Genomic DNA, 18064 nt, shown 5'->3' with positions numbered 1-18064 from the left:
ACTTGAAATCCAGGACAGAAGAAAAATGGCTTTACCTGACAGACGCAGGAGTACCTTTAAAAACCGACTCAGGTTTATAGTGAGGCAGCTGCTTGCATACACCATCCTTTGTGCAAAAATGGTCCCGTTAGATGTGGCTATTGAATTGAACAGAAAGCCAACGTCTGCTTTAGAAGTGGGTGTTCAGGACGGATGTCTTACATGCATCTAGTTGAGATTAACCCCATCTGTTTTCAGGAATCTTCCAAGTAGGGGCCCGCTCCTTCCATGAAGCTGATTGACTGCCTCACCTGGTGAGTGGCAAACTGATTTCAGACCCTGAATTGAGCAGGAGGGGTTCCTGGCTCCATATGCGAACATCACTCATTTAGGCATTATGCGATTGTGCTACAGACAGGTGGATTCAAACAGTTCCACAGCAGGACATACATTTGGAAAGTATTTTAAACATGAAGAGATTCCTGTCTTAGGAAAACAAGAAAGGCAGAAAAGTTTAAACACGAGCATACAGTTAGTCACTCTTCAAAGCCCCTTCACTAACTGGCACACTCAGTTCATTTATCGGGAACTGCTTGTAAGGGCCCTGCTTGTCTGCTACAAGCATGAATCACATAGCTCAAGCTTTTACAGAAGGTGCTGAACAAAAAAAAAATGAATGTTTAAAGAATTGGGGGGAGGAATGCAAGTTCCTTCCCCACCCCCCACCCACTTTAATACAAATCTTGCGTAAGAACAGGATACCAAAATGCTATTTAAATTAGCATAGACTATTACGAACATCTTTGGTCTTCTACAGTGACTGCATGACACTGATATTTAAAGCAGACTGCACATAGAGATAAACAATCTCAACTGCCCAATCGCTGATGGACTCCAGTATAATTTACCTGTTAAGATAAACTGTAATGCTGCACTTGCAGCTTCACTTTCCTAATATAGAGATTTGAAGAAGCCATCGCCACACAGAAGAAATTGTTCAGTTTCCACAGTTCCACCCTTCAAGGCAAGAATGCACTGAATAAAGTACGTACCGCTTTGGCGTAAGTTATAACACACTATATTTGCCTAACAGTACGTCCAACCAGCATGTTAACAGCTGGCAACGCTTTCAATGCTAGCACCAGGAAAGGTGTCGCCGTAGCAATGGCAGCGTTCTCCTTTGAGAACAGGATTCGGTGCAATTGCACAGTAGACGCTTGACAAAGTGAAGGAGAGATTCCCAACTAGAAGCGATGCCTTGGGAGAATTCTAAAACTCAGCCACAAGTGACAGAATACTTCACAAAATGCTAGTTAAGATCCATCAGTCAAAATACAAGAGAAGGGTATTGCCTGTGATCCTACAGAGCAGAGTTTAGTCAGTAAAGACTTCTGTTTTTCTTGGAGTGGGGATCACAGAGCTCTATTAAACGCTATTGCTTCCCATTCTATTTCCATTACCCTCCAGAGCAGATCTATCAAGGCACTCTCTGTCTGCACACGTTTGGCTCACAAGATAATGAAAATAAAGGCAAACTTGAAAACACGTGTTGCATTAGTGTCACTACCTCCTAGGCATGGCTGCTGAAAGTTAAAGCCCATCTATGCTTTGGGCTCGGGGTCATGAGGAATATCCCAACAGCGCAGATGTCATCTACTGAACATGGATCAGAGGACCAAGATTCAAAGCTCCTGTGTATTAACAGATACACAGTTACTCCAGAAATAAAAAGTTACTTTAGACAATGTACAGTTTTCCCTTGGCTTTAATAATACCTCTTATACAGCATTTTTCATCCATAGATCTTGAAGTGCTTTTCAAGAGAATTAAGCATTGTTATTCCCATTTTACTGATGGGGAAACTGAGGTGCAGGAAAGGGATTTGCTGGAGGTCACTCAGCAGGCCAGTGGCAGACTTGAGAACAGAACCTTTGTCTCTGGAGTCCCAGGCCAGGGTTCTAGCCACTCAGCCACGCTGCCTCCCTTTATGGAAAAAAGGTGAGCCTGTTTTACTAGTGTGTTGCCTACTGCATGCAAAAGGCAGCTCCTGTTTTCGTGGACCGGTACCTGCTGTCCTTGAGAGCTTTGCCCTACTATGTACTGTAGCTCCTGTGTGTGCGCGGTGATCCTCACTGGCGACTAGCAAACTCTCAAAGCAGCACTAGAAGCTTTAAACGTGGCAGCAGCACCCACACTGCAGCCACCAACTTGTTCCCCTCAGAGGAGAGGGTCCCCAAAGTTGCTCTGGACATGTTCACTGCTGGGTTCCTTAGGGCACTTATTTTTAAGCATTTTGAAAACAAAACCTCTCTGTGGGACAGAAGCCATCTTGTATGGCACTCTGCCCTGGTGAGGGAGTCTTGATGTAGGTTAATGACACCATTCCCTAACAGACTCTGCTTTCAGTGTGTACGTACTCTCAAGCGACAGCACGGAAATCCCCCTCCGGAAGATGAGTCAGCACACAACGGACGTGAGCCCAATGAGCGCCGTCCGACCTGCGAGAGCACCATGCGGTGAGAGCATCTCCACAGAACGCCTTTTAAAAGCGATGGCACCAATTCATCCCCAGGATAACTCGCTTCACTGGGATGGTGCCAGGGAGCAATGTGCTGCACAGTAGGCCCTTCTCTAAGCCAGTGTGAACGTAGCTACAGCTCTACAACTGCATCAACTCACCCATGCTTCAAACATATTTTCTATGCTGAGAGTTTACAGTGCTGCAACGGACCACTATCCAGTAGCAGAATTCTCTTCCATTGATGAGCCACTTTCAGATGCACCAATCAACGGCATTATTTTGGCTATTTTCTAGGCAATATTCATAGATTCTAGGACTAGAAGGGACCTCGAGAGCTCATCGAGTCCAGTCCCCTGCCCTCATGGCAGGACCAAATACTGTCTAGACCATCCCTGATACACATTTATCTAACCTACTCTTAAATATCTCAGGAGATTCCACAACCCCCCTAGGGAATTTATTCCAGTGTTTAACCAGCCTGACAGTTAGGAACTTTTTCCTAATGTCCAACCTAAACCGCCCTTGCTGCAGTTTAAGCCCATTGCTTCTTGTTCTATCCTTAGAGGGGAAGATGAACAAGTTTTCTCCCTCCTGCTCATGACACCCTTTTAGATATCTGAAAACTGCTACCATGCCCCCCTCTGTCTTCTCTTTTCCAGACTAAACAAACCCAATTCTTTCAGCCTTCCTTCTTAGGTCATGCTCTCAAGACCTTTAATCATTCGTGTTGCTCTTCTCTGGACCCTCTCGGATTTCTCCACATCTTTCTTGAAATGCGGTGCCCAGAACTGGACACAACACTCCAGTTGAGGCCTAACCAGTGCAGAGTAGAGCGGAAGAATGATTTCTCGTCTCTTGCTCACAACACACCTGTTAATGCATCCCAGAATCATGTTTGCTTTTTTTTTGCAACAGCATCACACTGACTCATATTTAGCTTGTGGTCCACTATAACCTAGGTCCCTTTCTGCTGTACTCCTTCCTAGACAGTCTCTTCCCATTCTGTATGTGTGAAACTGATCGTTCCTTCTTAAGTGGAACACTTTGCATTTGTCTTTATTAAATGTCACCCTGTTTACCTCAGACCATTTCTCCAATTTGTCCAGATCATTTTGAATTATGACTCTGTCCTCCAAAGCAGTCGCAATCCCTCCCAGTTTGGTATCATCTGCAAACTTAATAAGCGTAATTTCTATGCCAGTATCTAAGTCGTTGATGAAGATATTGAACAGAGCCGGTCCCAAAACATATCCCTGCGCAACCCCACTTGTTATATCTTTCCAGCGGGATTGGGAACTACTGAGTACGGTTATCCAGCCAGTATTCCCATGTGTTACTCAATATGCAGACAACCACTAATGTGTCAAAAGTTAAAATAAATTACAGGTCGACTTGATCCCAGCCACCTATAGTTAAGCTTGGAAGGATGAGATTTTTTTGCCAGTAACTGCGGGTAAATATGGATTACCATGTCCATTTGGGCAGCGGGTGAATGCGTCCTTGGGGAAGGCTAGCCACCGGCCCCTCCCCCTCCGCCCCATCCCTTCTGCTCCCCCACCGGAGCACATCACACCACATCCCTAGCCCAGCCCCAGCGTAATTGCAGTACTGGGCAGGCAGGCAGGCTGCACTGCAGGAGTACCTCTGGCTCCAGCGTAGTCCCAGCGCCGGGAGGACGAGTTTTGCGGCTTGTCATGGTCTTGTGCACCACGACCCCCAATCAGCCACAGAAGAGAACAGCAGGCAGCAGGGAGCCTGGTGGAGTGTGGGCGGGGCCATGCCAGGCTATCTGGGGAGGCACGGCCTCTCCCTGCCTACAATACCTGCCACTCATGCTTGTACACACTCAAATGGTTGAAAAAAATATATATCCACTGATTATCATCTACCTTTACATATAGGCAAGAAAGCAAAACACTGTTTGAGAACTTAAGAGTTTAATGTTAGGATATTTACTTTGTATATTTTGGTATGTGATGTTGACAATGTGTTTTAATGGTTATAAAACTAGCATTTTGAATCTCAATGTCTACTGATTAAATATTTATTGTCTGGCCCTCCCATAATTTCCCACAACTGAAAAAGATAAAAATAGGGGGAAAAAAAATCTTAAAAATAAACTTAGTTATTACCTGTCAAAATCATAAGTCTAACACTGTCATGCCTACCTATAGTTAAGGGTGCCTCCTACTTTCCATTATGCGATTGTTTTCAGTTGCTTGTAACTTTGTAAGACTAACTGTTTGGTCTGAGACTTTCCATGATGGGTGTTTCTATTTTGGAAAGTTTCAGCTAAAATGGTTCAGCTGTTTCTGATGACAAGATTAGGAAAAATTTTGTTTTGCCCAAGTTAAAAAAATAAGTTCTTACAGCTGTTAAATTGACATGCTCCAGTGCCTCTGTGCTTAGGGACGGGGACTACAGTTTTACAGCTGGGGATCCGAAGCAGAGAGATGAAGGTCATTATCAAGTGTCCACTAATTTTGGATGTCCAGTTTGAGAGGCCTACCACCTGATTTTCTAGAAAATCTAGCATTATACAGCATTGGAGATGTTGAAAGCACAACTCCAGCAGCAGATCTGAGTGCTCAGCACATCTGCAACTCTGGTCCCAGGTATCTCAAACAGGGCACCTAGAAAGTGAGGCACACAATTCATGGCCAACTGAGCATTTTGGTGTAAGAGACTTGCCCAGCATCACACAGGAACTCTGTGGCAAAGGAAGGGCTAGAATCCAATTCTCCAGGACAACATCCAACTGCCTTACCCAGGAGCCCATTCCCTCTCTCCCTGCAAGGCCTGCCTCATCCACTACACACCTTTCAGTTGCAACAAGTGAGGCAGGGGCCCGCCAGACAACAGCCTCCTTCACTACATAACCGTGTTTCTCTTCTAGTGTACCGTCCATCCTGCGCACTGAATGAGGCAGGGTCCTGTGGGAGCAATGGCATGTAATCAAACAGTAACATGGATTGGGAACCCCTGACACAAAATACTCATTCCATATGCCAGAACCATAACGCAGTAATTTGTTACAAAAAACCTATTGGTTATCCTGATAAATGTTAATACGTTTTGAGCAAGTGTAGCTAAGGCCAAGAGATTTAGGAGAAGACTTTCAATAGCATTTGTGGCCTCTGTTTTCACAAGACATAGCTACAAATAAACAATGTAGAAACACCTGTTATCATTTATCTGCATTTATTATCCAGGCAATAGACCTTCTGTGTCCCTCTCCAATGGAGCAAGACATTGTGCTGTTTGGAACCTGCCTGCAGGTGCCTTCAGTAACCTGTAGAGGTTTAAAAAAAAAAAGAGAGAGAGAGATGTATTAACAGCAGCATGAAGACCTGGCTTGTTAGAATTGTGTTATTTCTGAGTAAAAAACATTCAAAAGTTTCTGTGTGGGCAGGGGGAGGTCAACCTGCGTAGGGCCAAAACATGACACGTGAAATGAGCTGCTGTGGGGGGGGGGGGGGGGAATACGCGACTAGCTGCTGGATTCTACAGAGACTTTGGGAGAACCACCCCCTTATCGCAATGCGACTCTGCCACAGGGAAGTCCGTAAGAAGGTAAAACATGCACTCAGAACTCGGTGCAAGAGCACCCAGGCTTTAAAGGAGGGGGAAGAGGTGTCTTTTGTGTAGGATTTTTCAGATCACTCAGTACTGGCCTAACTCTGCTTCCACTGGAGCTGGCGATGAAGCTTCCATGGGAGCGGGGTTAGGCTAACACTGACTGCTTGGTGAGAGGAGTTCAGGCCTGCCCAGAAGGGGAAGGAGGCAAGACTGATGAAGCCAGAGAACCTTGGGAAAGAGGGGAAGCCCCCACAACAGCCTGGCTTACACTAGCAAAGGACCTCCCACAAGTTACTGCCAGCACTAACTGCCACAGGGGTTTTCAGTGGACACCTTCCTGACCCCCAACCCTGGCGCTTCCCCAAGCCTGCAATGCCCCTCCACAGAGCCTGGGCCATTGCTCCCTTTCGTTCCCTATGTCAGGGGGCTTCCACACTCTTCTCTCTCTCTGTGTGAGGGAGAGTCACAGCCAGGGACACTATACTGGAACCCGCTAACGACAGGCGTGTTTGTAGCGGGGCTCTGCTCTAATGAACAAGGAGGCACCATTGGCACCCATGGTTCTTCTTGGGGTCGTGGGGGAAAGCGTCTCTGGTCAGTCATATTTCCTCATTCTACTGACAACACACGTCCCTCCTTTCACTCCCCTCTGCCCTGGCACAGGTGCTGGAGAGTACAGGGGATCCAGCCCTACTCCCCTCTGCAGACCTTTCACTGTGTTTCAACCCCACCCTCCCTCCTTCCTGTCCATCCCCAGCCCCTGAAACGGAGCTGCTGAGGGGAACCCGAGGGGATGACTCTGGCCTGCAGAAGCCCCATGTGGGACAGGGCAGGAGCTGGAAAGAACATCACTTGATTTTCACAGCCCAGCTCGGGTTGGCAGGGCTGGCTCTTAAAAAGGATCTACTTTTTAATTTTAAACTGAGCAACTCTGGTACGGAGTCACTGGGAGGCAAACAGAGAGATGCCCCTGGGGTCATTTTTAACAGAGTCACCCCTAACCCAGCTGCTGCATGTGGAGTTTAAACCGGACGTTGACAGGGCTTCGTTTTCTGCATCCAAACGCCAGCCTAACTCACATTCATGCAATGTCCGTCTCCAGGACACCCTCCTGTTTGGTAGGCAAATCTTTCTCTAGCGTTTCCATTTCTTCTTCCTTGCTCCTCCTGCGGCGCTTCCGACAGTGACTTGTAGAGGGAAGTCAGCGATTAACCCAAGCTAGCTTGGTTAGTAGCAGAAATTCACTCTTTCAAATCAGATGTACTCCCCCCGCCCCCACCAACCCTTTAAAATAATATTTTAAGACCCATAGAGCACTCCCCAGAGTCCTGTATAAAACATGATCAACCTTCCCAGCACACCTAAAAGATCATTAACTAGTAGTCTTTACAAATTTACAGATGAACAAACTTGAGGTCGGCTCTCCTCCAACCCCCACCAAAAATCAATGCAGACTCCCACTGACTTCAGTGGAGGTTGAAAAGGGTCCTGGGGCTCCAATTCAGCACAGCACTGAAGCCTCAGGCCTTCCTAGAAACGGCTATAATTAAATTGGTACAAGAACGCTGCCTTCCAGCAGTCAAGTGAATTGTCCACAGCCACAGAGAGTATCCAGGGAAGAGCTAGACTGGAGTTCTAACCCATGTACTCAAACCCACTGCCTCCACCTTCAATTCATTGGTCATTCGTGGGCCCCATTTCTCATTGCCACTTGCCTGTTTACCAAATCAAGGGATAACTTCTGTCCTGTTCAGTGCTTGTTCCAGGTATTAACAGGCCTGGTATAGGGGCTACTCCTTTTGTCATCAGTCAGGAGGTTCTTGGTGGAGTAAGAGGGAGTCCACCATCCTCAAAAATAAACGTGTAAGATCTCTGGGGCAAGAACAGTCCTATTGTTTGCCTGCACAGCACCCAGCAGAATGAGGTCCTGGACCACGACTGGGGCTCCTAGACACCACCACACTACCAACAGCTACCCTACAGAAAAATCCAGTGCTGGCAGGAACCCAACAACAGTTTTCATCTGTCAGGTTGGGTCCTGCATCCCTTGAAATCAATGACAAAGCTACTAGCCACTGCAGTGCTGTAGGATGGGTAATCAAAGGGGACAGAGCCAGTGTCAGCTGGCTTGGGCTTGAGATGTGGGGGCTAAAAAGAACAGTGAAATGTTCAGGCTTGGGCTGGAGCCTGGACTCTGACATCTGCCCCGCTGGCTGGATTTCAGAGCGTAGGATCTAGCCCAAACACCTACACTGCTATTTTTAGCCACACAGCCCAAGCCCCAGGAGGCCAGGCCAGCTGGCCTGGGCTCTGCGACTGTGTGCTGCGGGTCTTTTATTGCTGTGTAGATGCACCCTGGGGTTATTAGGAGCAATGAGAAATCAACTGTATTGCAAAGCCACGATGAGAACCATCCTGAGCGCATCCCTTGACGTATTCCTCAAAAGGCTACTGGTTCTGCCATGAGAGCAGGGGACTGGACTCAATGACCTCTCGAGGTCCCTTCCAGTCCTAGAATCTATGACTATGAATCCCTGATGTTTCCTTTCCAGGCCAAAACCCCCTGTTGTAGAAGCGATGGAGGAGTTAGACAGACCTCGCTAGTGTTCACAACAAAGAGATGTAAAACACACAAGCATACTTACTGACTGCATATGCATATGCATATTATCAGGCCAACCAGCACCACCATTGCAACGATCAAGCAAATCACTACAATGGGGCCTTGATCTCCTCTCAAGTAGAATATGTCCACTTGCTCGCATCTTGCGCCAGTGTAGCCTTTCTCGCAGCTGCAAGAGGGAGGGAAAGCAGGACAACATAAAGACTTGACACTGCGATGAGAAAACCCAAAGGTCACAGGAATGGGAATCAAAGGCCAGGTCCTTCATACGCGCACACGGACCCAATCATTGAGGGCTGCATCGTAACTTCGCCGGCTGCCCTGTGCAAGGGGCAGCGCATAGTCATGCTGCCCCAGGAGCAGAGCACAGCATGAAGGGTGGCTCCCGCGCCGTCCCTCCCCCTTGCTCTGGGGAATCACTATGTTACTTCACCTCCTTTCCTACGGCAACCAGGGTTCCACCATCTGGTGGGGGTATCAGGCGGAGCAGGGACCACACACCTGGAGCCATAGTCTGAGCAAGGGCTGTGACAATCCAGCCCTATATGAGTAAGGTTTTGCAGGATCGGGGTATTGTATCACTTACTATCCACTGTATCAAAACCCAGGGCCCAAAGGAGCCTTTGGGTGAACCCTGCCACCAGGCTGCTGCAGCTGTGATCAGGGATGGGCTAAAGCCAAGCACAACCTTTTTCAGCTTCAAGCTTGCTCATACATACCTGGTGGGGCAGGTACTATCCAAAGTGTTAATACGCCACCCCTGAGCACAGGGTGCCCCTTGGACCCTGGAACTCATCAGGGTGAGGGACCCGGGCTGGTGATCAGAGATGGGTGGTTTGATTTTTCCTGCAGGGTCTTGGGCTTTGGCTCTCCAAGGAGCGCCCCACTGAGAACACGTGCTGCCAGCATCACTCACAGCAGGCAGGGAGAGCGCAAACCTGCCTGGAGACCACTCGTGCACCAACGCGAATCGATACCAACCAGAGACAACCTCCTATTACAGCAGCAGGGTACCCAGTTTATTCTGGGGAACAGACTGGCTAGTAAAGGTTCATTATCTTGGGCAGATTTCACTACATTTTCAAATTTCTCAAGGTTAACTGCAGCATTCGCAAGGGTGCTGCGTTACGCTCGGCTTGGAACATGGGGAGTCACTGTCCACCGGTGTGAAATGACACAGCTGCGAAAAATCACCCTGGGCCTTGAAAATCTTTTTGCTGCAGAAACTGATGGCTGGGTAACCTCATTAGCTGACTTGTGAGCCAGCCACGACAAGCCAAGTCCCAGTCCCACTGATGAAGTGCTATCAAAGAGTGGACTGAACATGAACACCTCCCCAGCTGTCTGGTGAAGGTGATTCCATGCCTTCTGTTCAGAGAGGCAAATAAAATCCACAGTACATAAGGTACAGAAGTGAAGAGAGCGTATACAACACACAGGGAGAGGAATTCAGGGCAGAACTTTTCATCCTGAATCTCTCTGCTTTCCTCCCTTAGGTATTGTGGGGTCAATCCACTGTAACGTCCCTCCATCAACAGCAGCGCCCCACACACACCTGCCCACAGGAAGGCAAGCATCAGTGGGAGGTTGATCTGAAAGAGCCTGTCTACACTGGGAGGATGGCACTAGACTAGCAGCTGTGCTGGGTATAAGTGACCTGAATACAGCAAATCTACCACCTGGGTTTGAACCGGTGCCGCAGCAAACGGTGTAGCTACATTGGGGCAATACAAAAACCATCCCTGCTCACACTGGGTCTTCTCCCCATCTCTACCCCCCTTTCCTGCTGAAAACGGTCAGGCAGGAAAAGCCCCACGCAGTGTGAGCATGCTAGACAGGGCCGGCTCCAGGGGTTTTGCTATCCCAAGCAGCAAAAAGAAACAAAAAAAAGCTGTGACCCCGATCTGCAGCACTACCGCGGCTGCTTCAGTCTTTGGCGGCAATTCGGCAGCTGGTCCTTTGCTCCAAGAGGGAGTAAGGGACCCGCCGCCGAAGAGTCGGATGAGCCGCCCCTTTCCGTGGGCCGCCCCAAGCACCTGCTTGCTGGGCTGGTGCCTGGAACTGGCCCTGATGCTAGAAATGCTGCACCTTTCATCCTGCTGCCGGATATCTGCAGTTCCCATCAGCACACTAAGTCACCTCTACCTTTCCCAGTGAGCCTCATCTTATCACCGTGTTACCTAGATGTGTTCAAACAGGGTTAGCTGACTCTAGTGGTATAAACACCTGTGGCTCATCTACACTCACTCTCCCACGGTTCGTACTGGTGGGAGTGGTAGAGCTACAGCGTGAAAAGTCAGCCGCACACAGACTGCAGGCACTTCTGACTGTATAGTCCCTGGGGCACCCTGCAGAGGGCAGAGCAAACAAACAGTGAACACTGAACAAATGCACAGTCACCCAAGCAGGCCACAAACCATCAGAGGAATGTTAGTGTGGATACGGTAATTAGCATTATCTGAAGCTCACTAATCCCCCAAACCACAAGCACCAAGGCACAGACATGAAGCATGCATCCATCATTCTAACAGCCATTCCAGTACAAAGCCCAGCCAGTTCGCCAAAGCCCAGCAGGCAAGGGGCTGTGCGAACATTTCAGAGGCCAAAACCTGAGACTCATACATATCTTGGCCCCTCATTCATGAACGGAGAGTAAAAGGTTGTTCAAACCTTGCATCCCACCTTCGCCATGTACCTGTGCAGCTGCCTTCTTGGAATACTTGGGGGGCAGGGCTTGCCAGGGGGAAGAACAGTGACCTTTGTTCCTACCCCCGAAATCTTCATGGGGAAGCCACTGACTTTCTGCCACCAGGTGAGCGAGGCCATGTCTACACTACCACCGCCGCAGCAATCGCATCATTTGCGCATGTACATTTTGCTCCTTGTGTCAGAGGTGTGCGTCCTCACCAGAAGCGCTTGCCTCAATTGTACTGTCAGCGTGGTATGACTCCTGAACGCCATTAACAGTCGACAGAAACAACACAGCGTCTACACAGACACTGTGGTGACCTAACTACACTGACCTTGACTCCACACCGCTCATGGAGGTGGAGTTAAGTCAGCGTAGTGGGGCAGTTACATCGGCAAGAGCGAAATTTAAGCATAGACACTTCCATAGTTAGGTGGATGTAAGCTGCTTTGAGTCAACCTAGCTCTGTAGTGCAGACCACGCCTCAGTGTGCACACATAAGAGTGAGGCAAGCAGGATCTCTAGCCCCCACTTCAGCCAGGTTCTTATGCTCTCACTTTAAGCACAAGTTGCTCCACTAAGTCAGTGGAACTAGTCACGTCCTTAAGGCTAACCATGTGTTCTCTTGCTGAGCTGGGACCTTGGTGAGGAAGTCCTGAATAGGAGCGGCTTGGATTGGACAGCAGAAAAACTTTCCCCTACTTTCCAAAATCACCAGGGCAAATGCACAGTGATCAGCTTCCACAGAGTAGGACTTGAGAGGCCTCAGGTTCAGGTCCCTGCACCACACAGATTCCTGCGGGCCTTGAAGATATGTGCAGCGCTCATACTACGGCAATGAGGCCAGATAAGTACCTAAGACATCAGCTTTGAAAGCTACTTTTATTTCTGTGCAAGATGAAAGCTTAGATTATATAGTCCAAGGGTCGGCAACCTTTCAGAAGTAGTGTGCCGAGTCTTCATTCATTCACTCTAATTTAAGGTTTTGCGTGCCAGTAATACATTTTAATGTTTTTAGAAGGTTTCTTTCTATAAGTCTATAATATATAACTAAACTATTGTTGCATGTAAAGTAAATAAGGTTTTTAAAATGTTTAAGAAGCTTCATTTAAAAATTAAATAAAATGCAGAGCCCCCTGGACCGGTGGCCAGGATCCAGGCACTGTGAGTGCCGCTGAAAATCAGCTTGCGTGCCGCCTTCGGCACCTGTGCCATAGGTTGCCTACCCCCAATATAGTCAGTCACCAGCTTCTCCTGGATATCATTATTGCTCCTTACGGCACTCTCCGTACAATGGAACTGTATGTTGAAAGACTTTAACCCAGCAAGGAAGAGTAATCATGTGCAGGAGACCTAACCAGTAAAACTGGAGTGTTATGGGCCACATTTTCCCAGCGGGAAGTGGATATAAAATGAGGACACATTTTGAAGAGTGCAATGCCCAATATGTCCACCTCTTTCCCATCCAATTCTTAAAGTGCAAAAAAAACTAAACAAAAAAACCCACCAACAGTTTAAGGTATTTCAAAAACACGAGGATTTTCACTCCATGCACCTGAAGAAGTGAGGATTTTTACCCATGAGAGCTTGTGCCCTAATAAATCAGTTAGTCTTAAAAGGTGCCATCGGACTCCTCGTTGTAAGATAATTTTGTTCAACTTGGACAATTCACTCCAGGTAATTACAGCAAATGGAGAAATATATTGCACTGTGTGATAACACTGAATGAAGGACAAAAATGTGGTTAGAAAAAACACACAAGATACCTGTGTCACATCATACCCATATTCTTCATAGAAATATTGTATTATATCAATCTGGCATAACTAAGCTATGTTTTATGCAAGATAGGTCCTGTGAGGTATCATTGGAAAGGTTACACTCCACGGAATGTGTTTATCCAATTTGTATACATGTATCATTTCTGCCTCTGAAGTTAGGAATATTGACTACGTAATCATTACAACTGTATGTGTATTTGGGGGAATGCCCACCAGACAATCGGCAATCAGCCTGGAAGAGCCATTAAGCAGAACAATAAGACTTTGAAGATACTAATCTCCCACCTTGCTGAGATGTTGCTTTGACATGGTAGGGTCACGTGATGAAGTCACCTGGCATGGAGTACCACCTTGGACACTGCTGGTATTTTTCCACCAAAAACAAAGGATTCCTGCCTTTTGTAAATTCTGTTTAAGTCTGGGCAGTAAGTCAACCATGGCTCTTCTCCATTGCTTCCCCGCCCAGGAAGGAAGATGGCTAAAAACACCTGGAGAAAGGCAGGGCTGAGTCTAGCCTTTCAAGAGACATAACTGGAACTCTGAGCTGCAAACACCCTGCAGCCTGCTTAAAACAACATTTAGGGCGAGAAATTACTATCTATAACCTGTTTCTTTGGTGTATTAAGCTTAGTTTGTGTGTTCTGTTTTATTTGCTCAGTAATCGCCTTTGTTCTGTTTGCTATCCCTTATTATCACTTAAAATTTACCTTTTGTAGATAATAGACTTATTTTTTGTTTATTTCAAAACCCAGTTTGTTCAATTTATATCTTGGGGAGGGGGGCAAAAAGCTGTGCCTATCTCCTTCCACATTCAGGGAGGGGGCCATTTTTAGGAGCTTGCGCTGTGCAGATCTTTCTATACAGTGCAAGACAATATTATTTTGGGTTTACAATCCAGAGCGTGTCCACACAGGAGTGCTGCCCATTCCCCTAGCTGAGTCCTCCCATGGAGAGCTGATCACAGACTCTGTGCGATTCTACAGCTGGGCGTGTCCCTACTTGTGTGTGGGCTGAAAAGAGCCTTGACAGCCGGTCGTAGCAACACAGAATGAGGGAAGCCCAGCCTGATGCAACAGGCGGGCTCAGTGGGACCCCAGCACATCAGGTGGCACCCCAAAAAGGTGGGGGTCCAACCCGTCACAACCTGGACATATCTTTGACCATTCCAATTCAGAGCAAGCTGATACCAGTGTCCCTTCCCGGCAAAGATCAGAAGGGCAGCTTTACTGGGAAATTGCTGGGAAGCAGCAGGCTAACAATATTTTAATGAAATTTAACAGCAGCTTAGCTAGAATTGCAGGGGAAAGATCAAACCCTTTGGGCTGCTACCTTATGCAATCTTAGCCCTTCTCCAAACTGCTTTAGGAAACTTATCCTGCTGCTGCTGAAGACAGAGAGAGCTTTGCCATTAACTGCAATATAAGCAAGATCAGGCCTTTTACGAATATTTTTGATCTCTAGTTAAAAAATTGTTTACCCCTAACTTGTGCTCAAAGTACCTAGGAGGACAACTAGCCAAGCTTTCTATTTACATTTCCAGTGAGAAGAAAGGTTTCAAAAAAAGGCTCCTTCCCACTATCACCACCTGTGTGTCTCTGTGTTACTGGAAAACCTAAATACTATTTGACACAGAAGGTTCTGCTTGCGTCCTTTCAGCCAGCCTGGGAAAGGTTCCAACCTTGAACCAGATTCAAGACTTTCATATTCTCACATTTCAGTAGGAGCGTCTGTGTCACCCTTTCAAAAAGCTCCTGAGACTTTGAAACAGCCCCCTAGTGCCAAGAAGCAAGTGGGGGCTACACGGACCAAGTTAGTTAGGAGTCGGTCTGCCGATAGCGAAATATTTCCACCGTGTCAAGCCCCGGCTAGTGCAATTTTACGTCCTTCCCCTTGGTTTGGAAGTTTTACTTACACGCAAGCTGGTGTCTCTTCTGCCATTACATAGCGACATCGCCCTTTCACACAGTAATGCTTGTATTCCTCGGGGCACTTGGAAAAGTGCCCTCTCCGACGCAACTGCGTGATATTATCTGCAAAAACAAGAGCAAGTTTTCAAGAGGACACAAAACCAGGTTTAAGCTACGGACGATCAACTTTCACTGCCAAGCTCCTCACAAAACATTTCCATTCTGTATGTTATATAGGTGGATAAAACGCTGGCCCGAACCCCAAAGGTCAAATTCCAGAGGAGCTATAAGGTGTCAGATGAAGGAGTTAATTCAAAATAAGCACACTGTCAAACCCCACCACCACCAACAACCTGGAGAAGCATCCACACCACTGCAAGAAAATTTAAAGCAAAAATCGGCAAGCTAGAAGACTTGGCAACTGAAGAGGGACTTGATCCAGCAGACATCCTAGGAACATGGTCAGATGGCAAGAGTCAATGGGACACACTACCTGGCGATGGGACAGATTAGCTCCGAGGTGGGGCGTAGTGACGTAGCTAAAGGAGTCCATAGAATCTACAGGGGAAAATTCTGATTGCACAGGACCATGCAGTAGAGTAGAACGTGTATGGATACAAATCCCAAGTTATAGGAATACACATATGCTAGTAGATCTCCAGATCAGGAAAGACTGTTATAATGGGTGGCTTCAACTTCTCAAAGAAACTGCTCCAATGCCATACCAGGGCGAAGCTTCCTGAAGCTACTTCTCAACTCTGGTAACAACAGCTAGTTCTCGAGCATGCAAAAGGAGAGCCTATTATCTACGGAGTCCTAAGTAACCCAGGACTTGGGTCAATAAGTAACTACAGTTGAGTCATTAAGCTACAGTGACAGCCATATAACTAAGTTCCAAATCTTTAAGGGGGGAATCCTGAAAACTAAGTAGCTCAGTGACACTAAATGGTAGAAGATGATCCAAAGAGCCAGTCAGAAACCCCAAAGTCAAAAGGGAAAAAGGAAATTAAAATCTTAGGACAGAGGCTACTTACATGGCCATGAAAGAATCACAGCAGATATTCACAGCCTGAAAGAAACACATCCAGCTATGGCAGAGAAAACAGAAGCTAAAATTATGATGGCTAAGAGGGAATCTGAAGAGCACTTCTGGGACACAGCTTGGTCTCTACACGGCTGAAAACAGTGTCTCTTGTTGTAATATTGGGCCAAACAACTGCTGGCCTTTCCTGGTCTATCCTCGCGCTACTTACCATCTCATATACTATCAAAATGCTGATTCCCACCCCTGCTCGCCAAGGATGCCAGTCTCCACTGCCCACTTGTTCAAACAAATCCCTCAGTGCATTCACCCAAGCTGCCCCTTATGCTTGAGAGGCACTCCTAACAAACATCTGCAGAGCCACCTCACTGTTCTTCCTCTCGATCCCTCCTTCAAACGCTCCTTTGCTGCGATCGCTACAAAAAACTTGGCAATAGCTAGGCAGCTGACGTGCCGAGAACATGGCTGTCTGACCGTTTCCTTGTCATTCCCAGTCTGAACCACTTGTCTATTGTCTTATGGGAAGCAGTTTAAGGAAGGGACCAAATTTTTGTGCTGAGTTTATGCAGTACCTAATGCAGTGGGGCTCCGATCCGCAACTAGGGTTTCTAGGCACTGCAAATAACTACTACCGTGCCAGAGGCAGACCTTCAAAGCATGGAAACTTCAAAAGGCTAGTACAGTGAGAGGTGCCAGACACTACAGGCACAGAGAATACCCAGAGACTTGTGCTGCAATAAATGTTACGTGTATTTGCGTGAGCCAGGGATTGTATTCTAGCTCCCGGGGAGAAGGTTACGGTTTCCTCCAGGAACTAAAATCAGCCAGGGCAATTACTACAAGTTTTCACACAGGTAACCGGCTCCACTGAAGTATGGCCCCTAGGCAGAACTGCATATACTGGTTCAGACTGGGTTCAAGAAAAGAATGGGCTGTTGGTATAAAGGAGCGGTGTGAACTGACTCAGGGACCCCCACTCTGATCCTCTAACAGAGAGAGCAAAACCCTATTGAACAGTTGGAAGGACTGGAACTTGTCAGCCTCTCCAAGTGAAAGATGGGGAACATGTGGTAAGCTTAGCATGTGTCTTGACTGTTTACTGTTGTGCGATGTTTTCTCTAGTTGTTTCTGTCCGAAGTAAACAGACTGTGCTCTGTAAACGCTTGCAGGTTGCTGGTAATGCTGTCACACACGTGGGAGAGAGCAGAATTGCGTGTGCTGGACTGAGGTCAGGACTGCTGCGGGGAAGGCACAATGAATGGCAGGGAGATGCAATCCTAAAACCACCATATGGAGGGAGAGGGATGTGGAATCCGGACACGCTAGTAAAGCAGGTGCCAATTCTTGCCAAGCCTGTAGGTGGTCAGCTGAGCACTGACAAATTCATAGCTGGAAACCAGTCCAGCTCACCTATATGTTAATATCGTTCAAGACAGGAGTTAGACTTGTAAGGATGTGTTTATACTCTAGAAAATGGTTGTAAATTGCTGCATTAATCTTACTTGTAGCATCTTTATTCCATGTTACAGAGTACAATATAAGTGTATTATAATTGTAAAAATGCCTGCCCTGAACTTGTGACTACAGACGGGAAGAGTAGCTTCCCCTGCCCATCCAGGACTATTAAACTGGGCCATTGTAGGGCAAAAGCTTTTTTGATTGCCCCATCCACCCATGAAGAAGAACATGCAGAAGGACTCGTCCCATTGGCTGGAAGGTAGGAAGAGGGAACAAAGACAGACACAAAGATTGTTCATCTCTTTGCTGTTTGAACTCTTACAAGGGCTGGAGTTAAGCAACAAAAAGGAGAGATCCCCAGGGTCAACCGGGGTTAGCCCTGAAAAGACATTCGATTCAATGTCACCTTTTGGAACCATAGACTGAACTCGGTTGTGCATATAGGATACCTGCATTAACCGATAAATAACTCATTTCTTTTTCCT

General features: G+C 47.1%; 1 protein-coding gene across 1 annotated transcript in view; it reads right to left on the bottom strand.

Moving 5' to 3' along the window:
• Positions 1–4420: 4420 nt before the first annotated feature.
• Positions 4421–18064, bottom strand: part of BTC (betacellulin) — a 31773-nt gene continuing 18129 nt past the window's right edge. Inside the window, exons 3-6 of the mRNA XM_075066062.1 lie at positions 15085–15202; positions 8725–8871; positions 7159–7266; positions 4421–5792 (exon numbers count right to left, since the gene is read on the bottom strand). Of these exons, the coding sequence (XP_074922163.1) occupies positions 7161–7266; positions 8725–8871; positions 15085–15202 (371 nt within the window). The 3' untranslated portion in view covers positions 4421–5792; positions 7159–7160. The remainder of the gene's footprint in view (positions 5793–7158; positions 7267–8724; positions 8872–15084; positions 15203–18064) is intronic.

Source organism: Chelonoidis abingdonii, chromosome 5, assembly GCF_003597395.2.
Source record: "Chelonoidis abingdonii isolate Lonesome George chromosome 5, CheloAbing_2.0, whole genome shotgun sequence".
In the NCBI taxonomy this organism is placed as follows: Eukaryota; Metazoa; Chordata; order Testudines; family Testudinidae; genus Chelonoidis; species Chelonoidis abingdonii.
The sequence above is the reverse complement of the archived record's forward strand: the minus strand, read 5'-3'. Positions and strand labels throughout refer to the sequence as shown.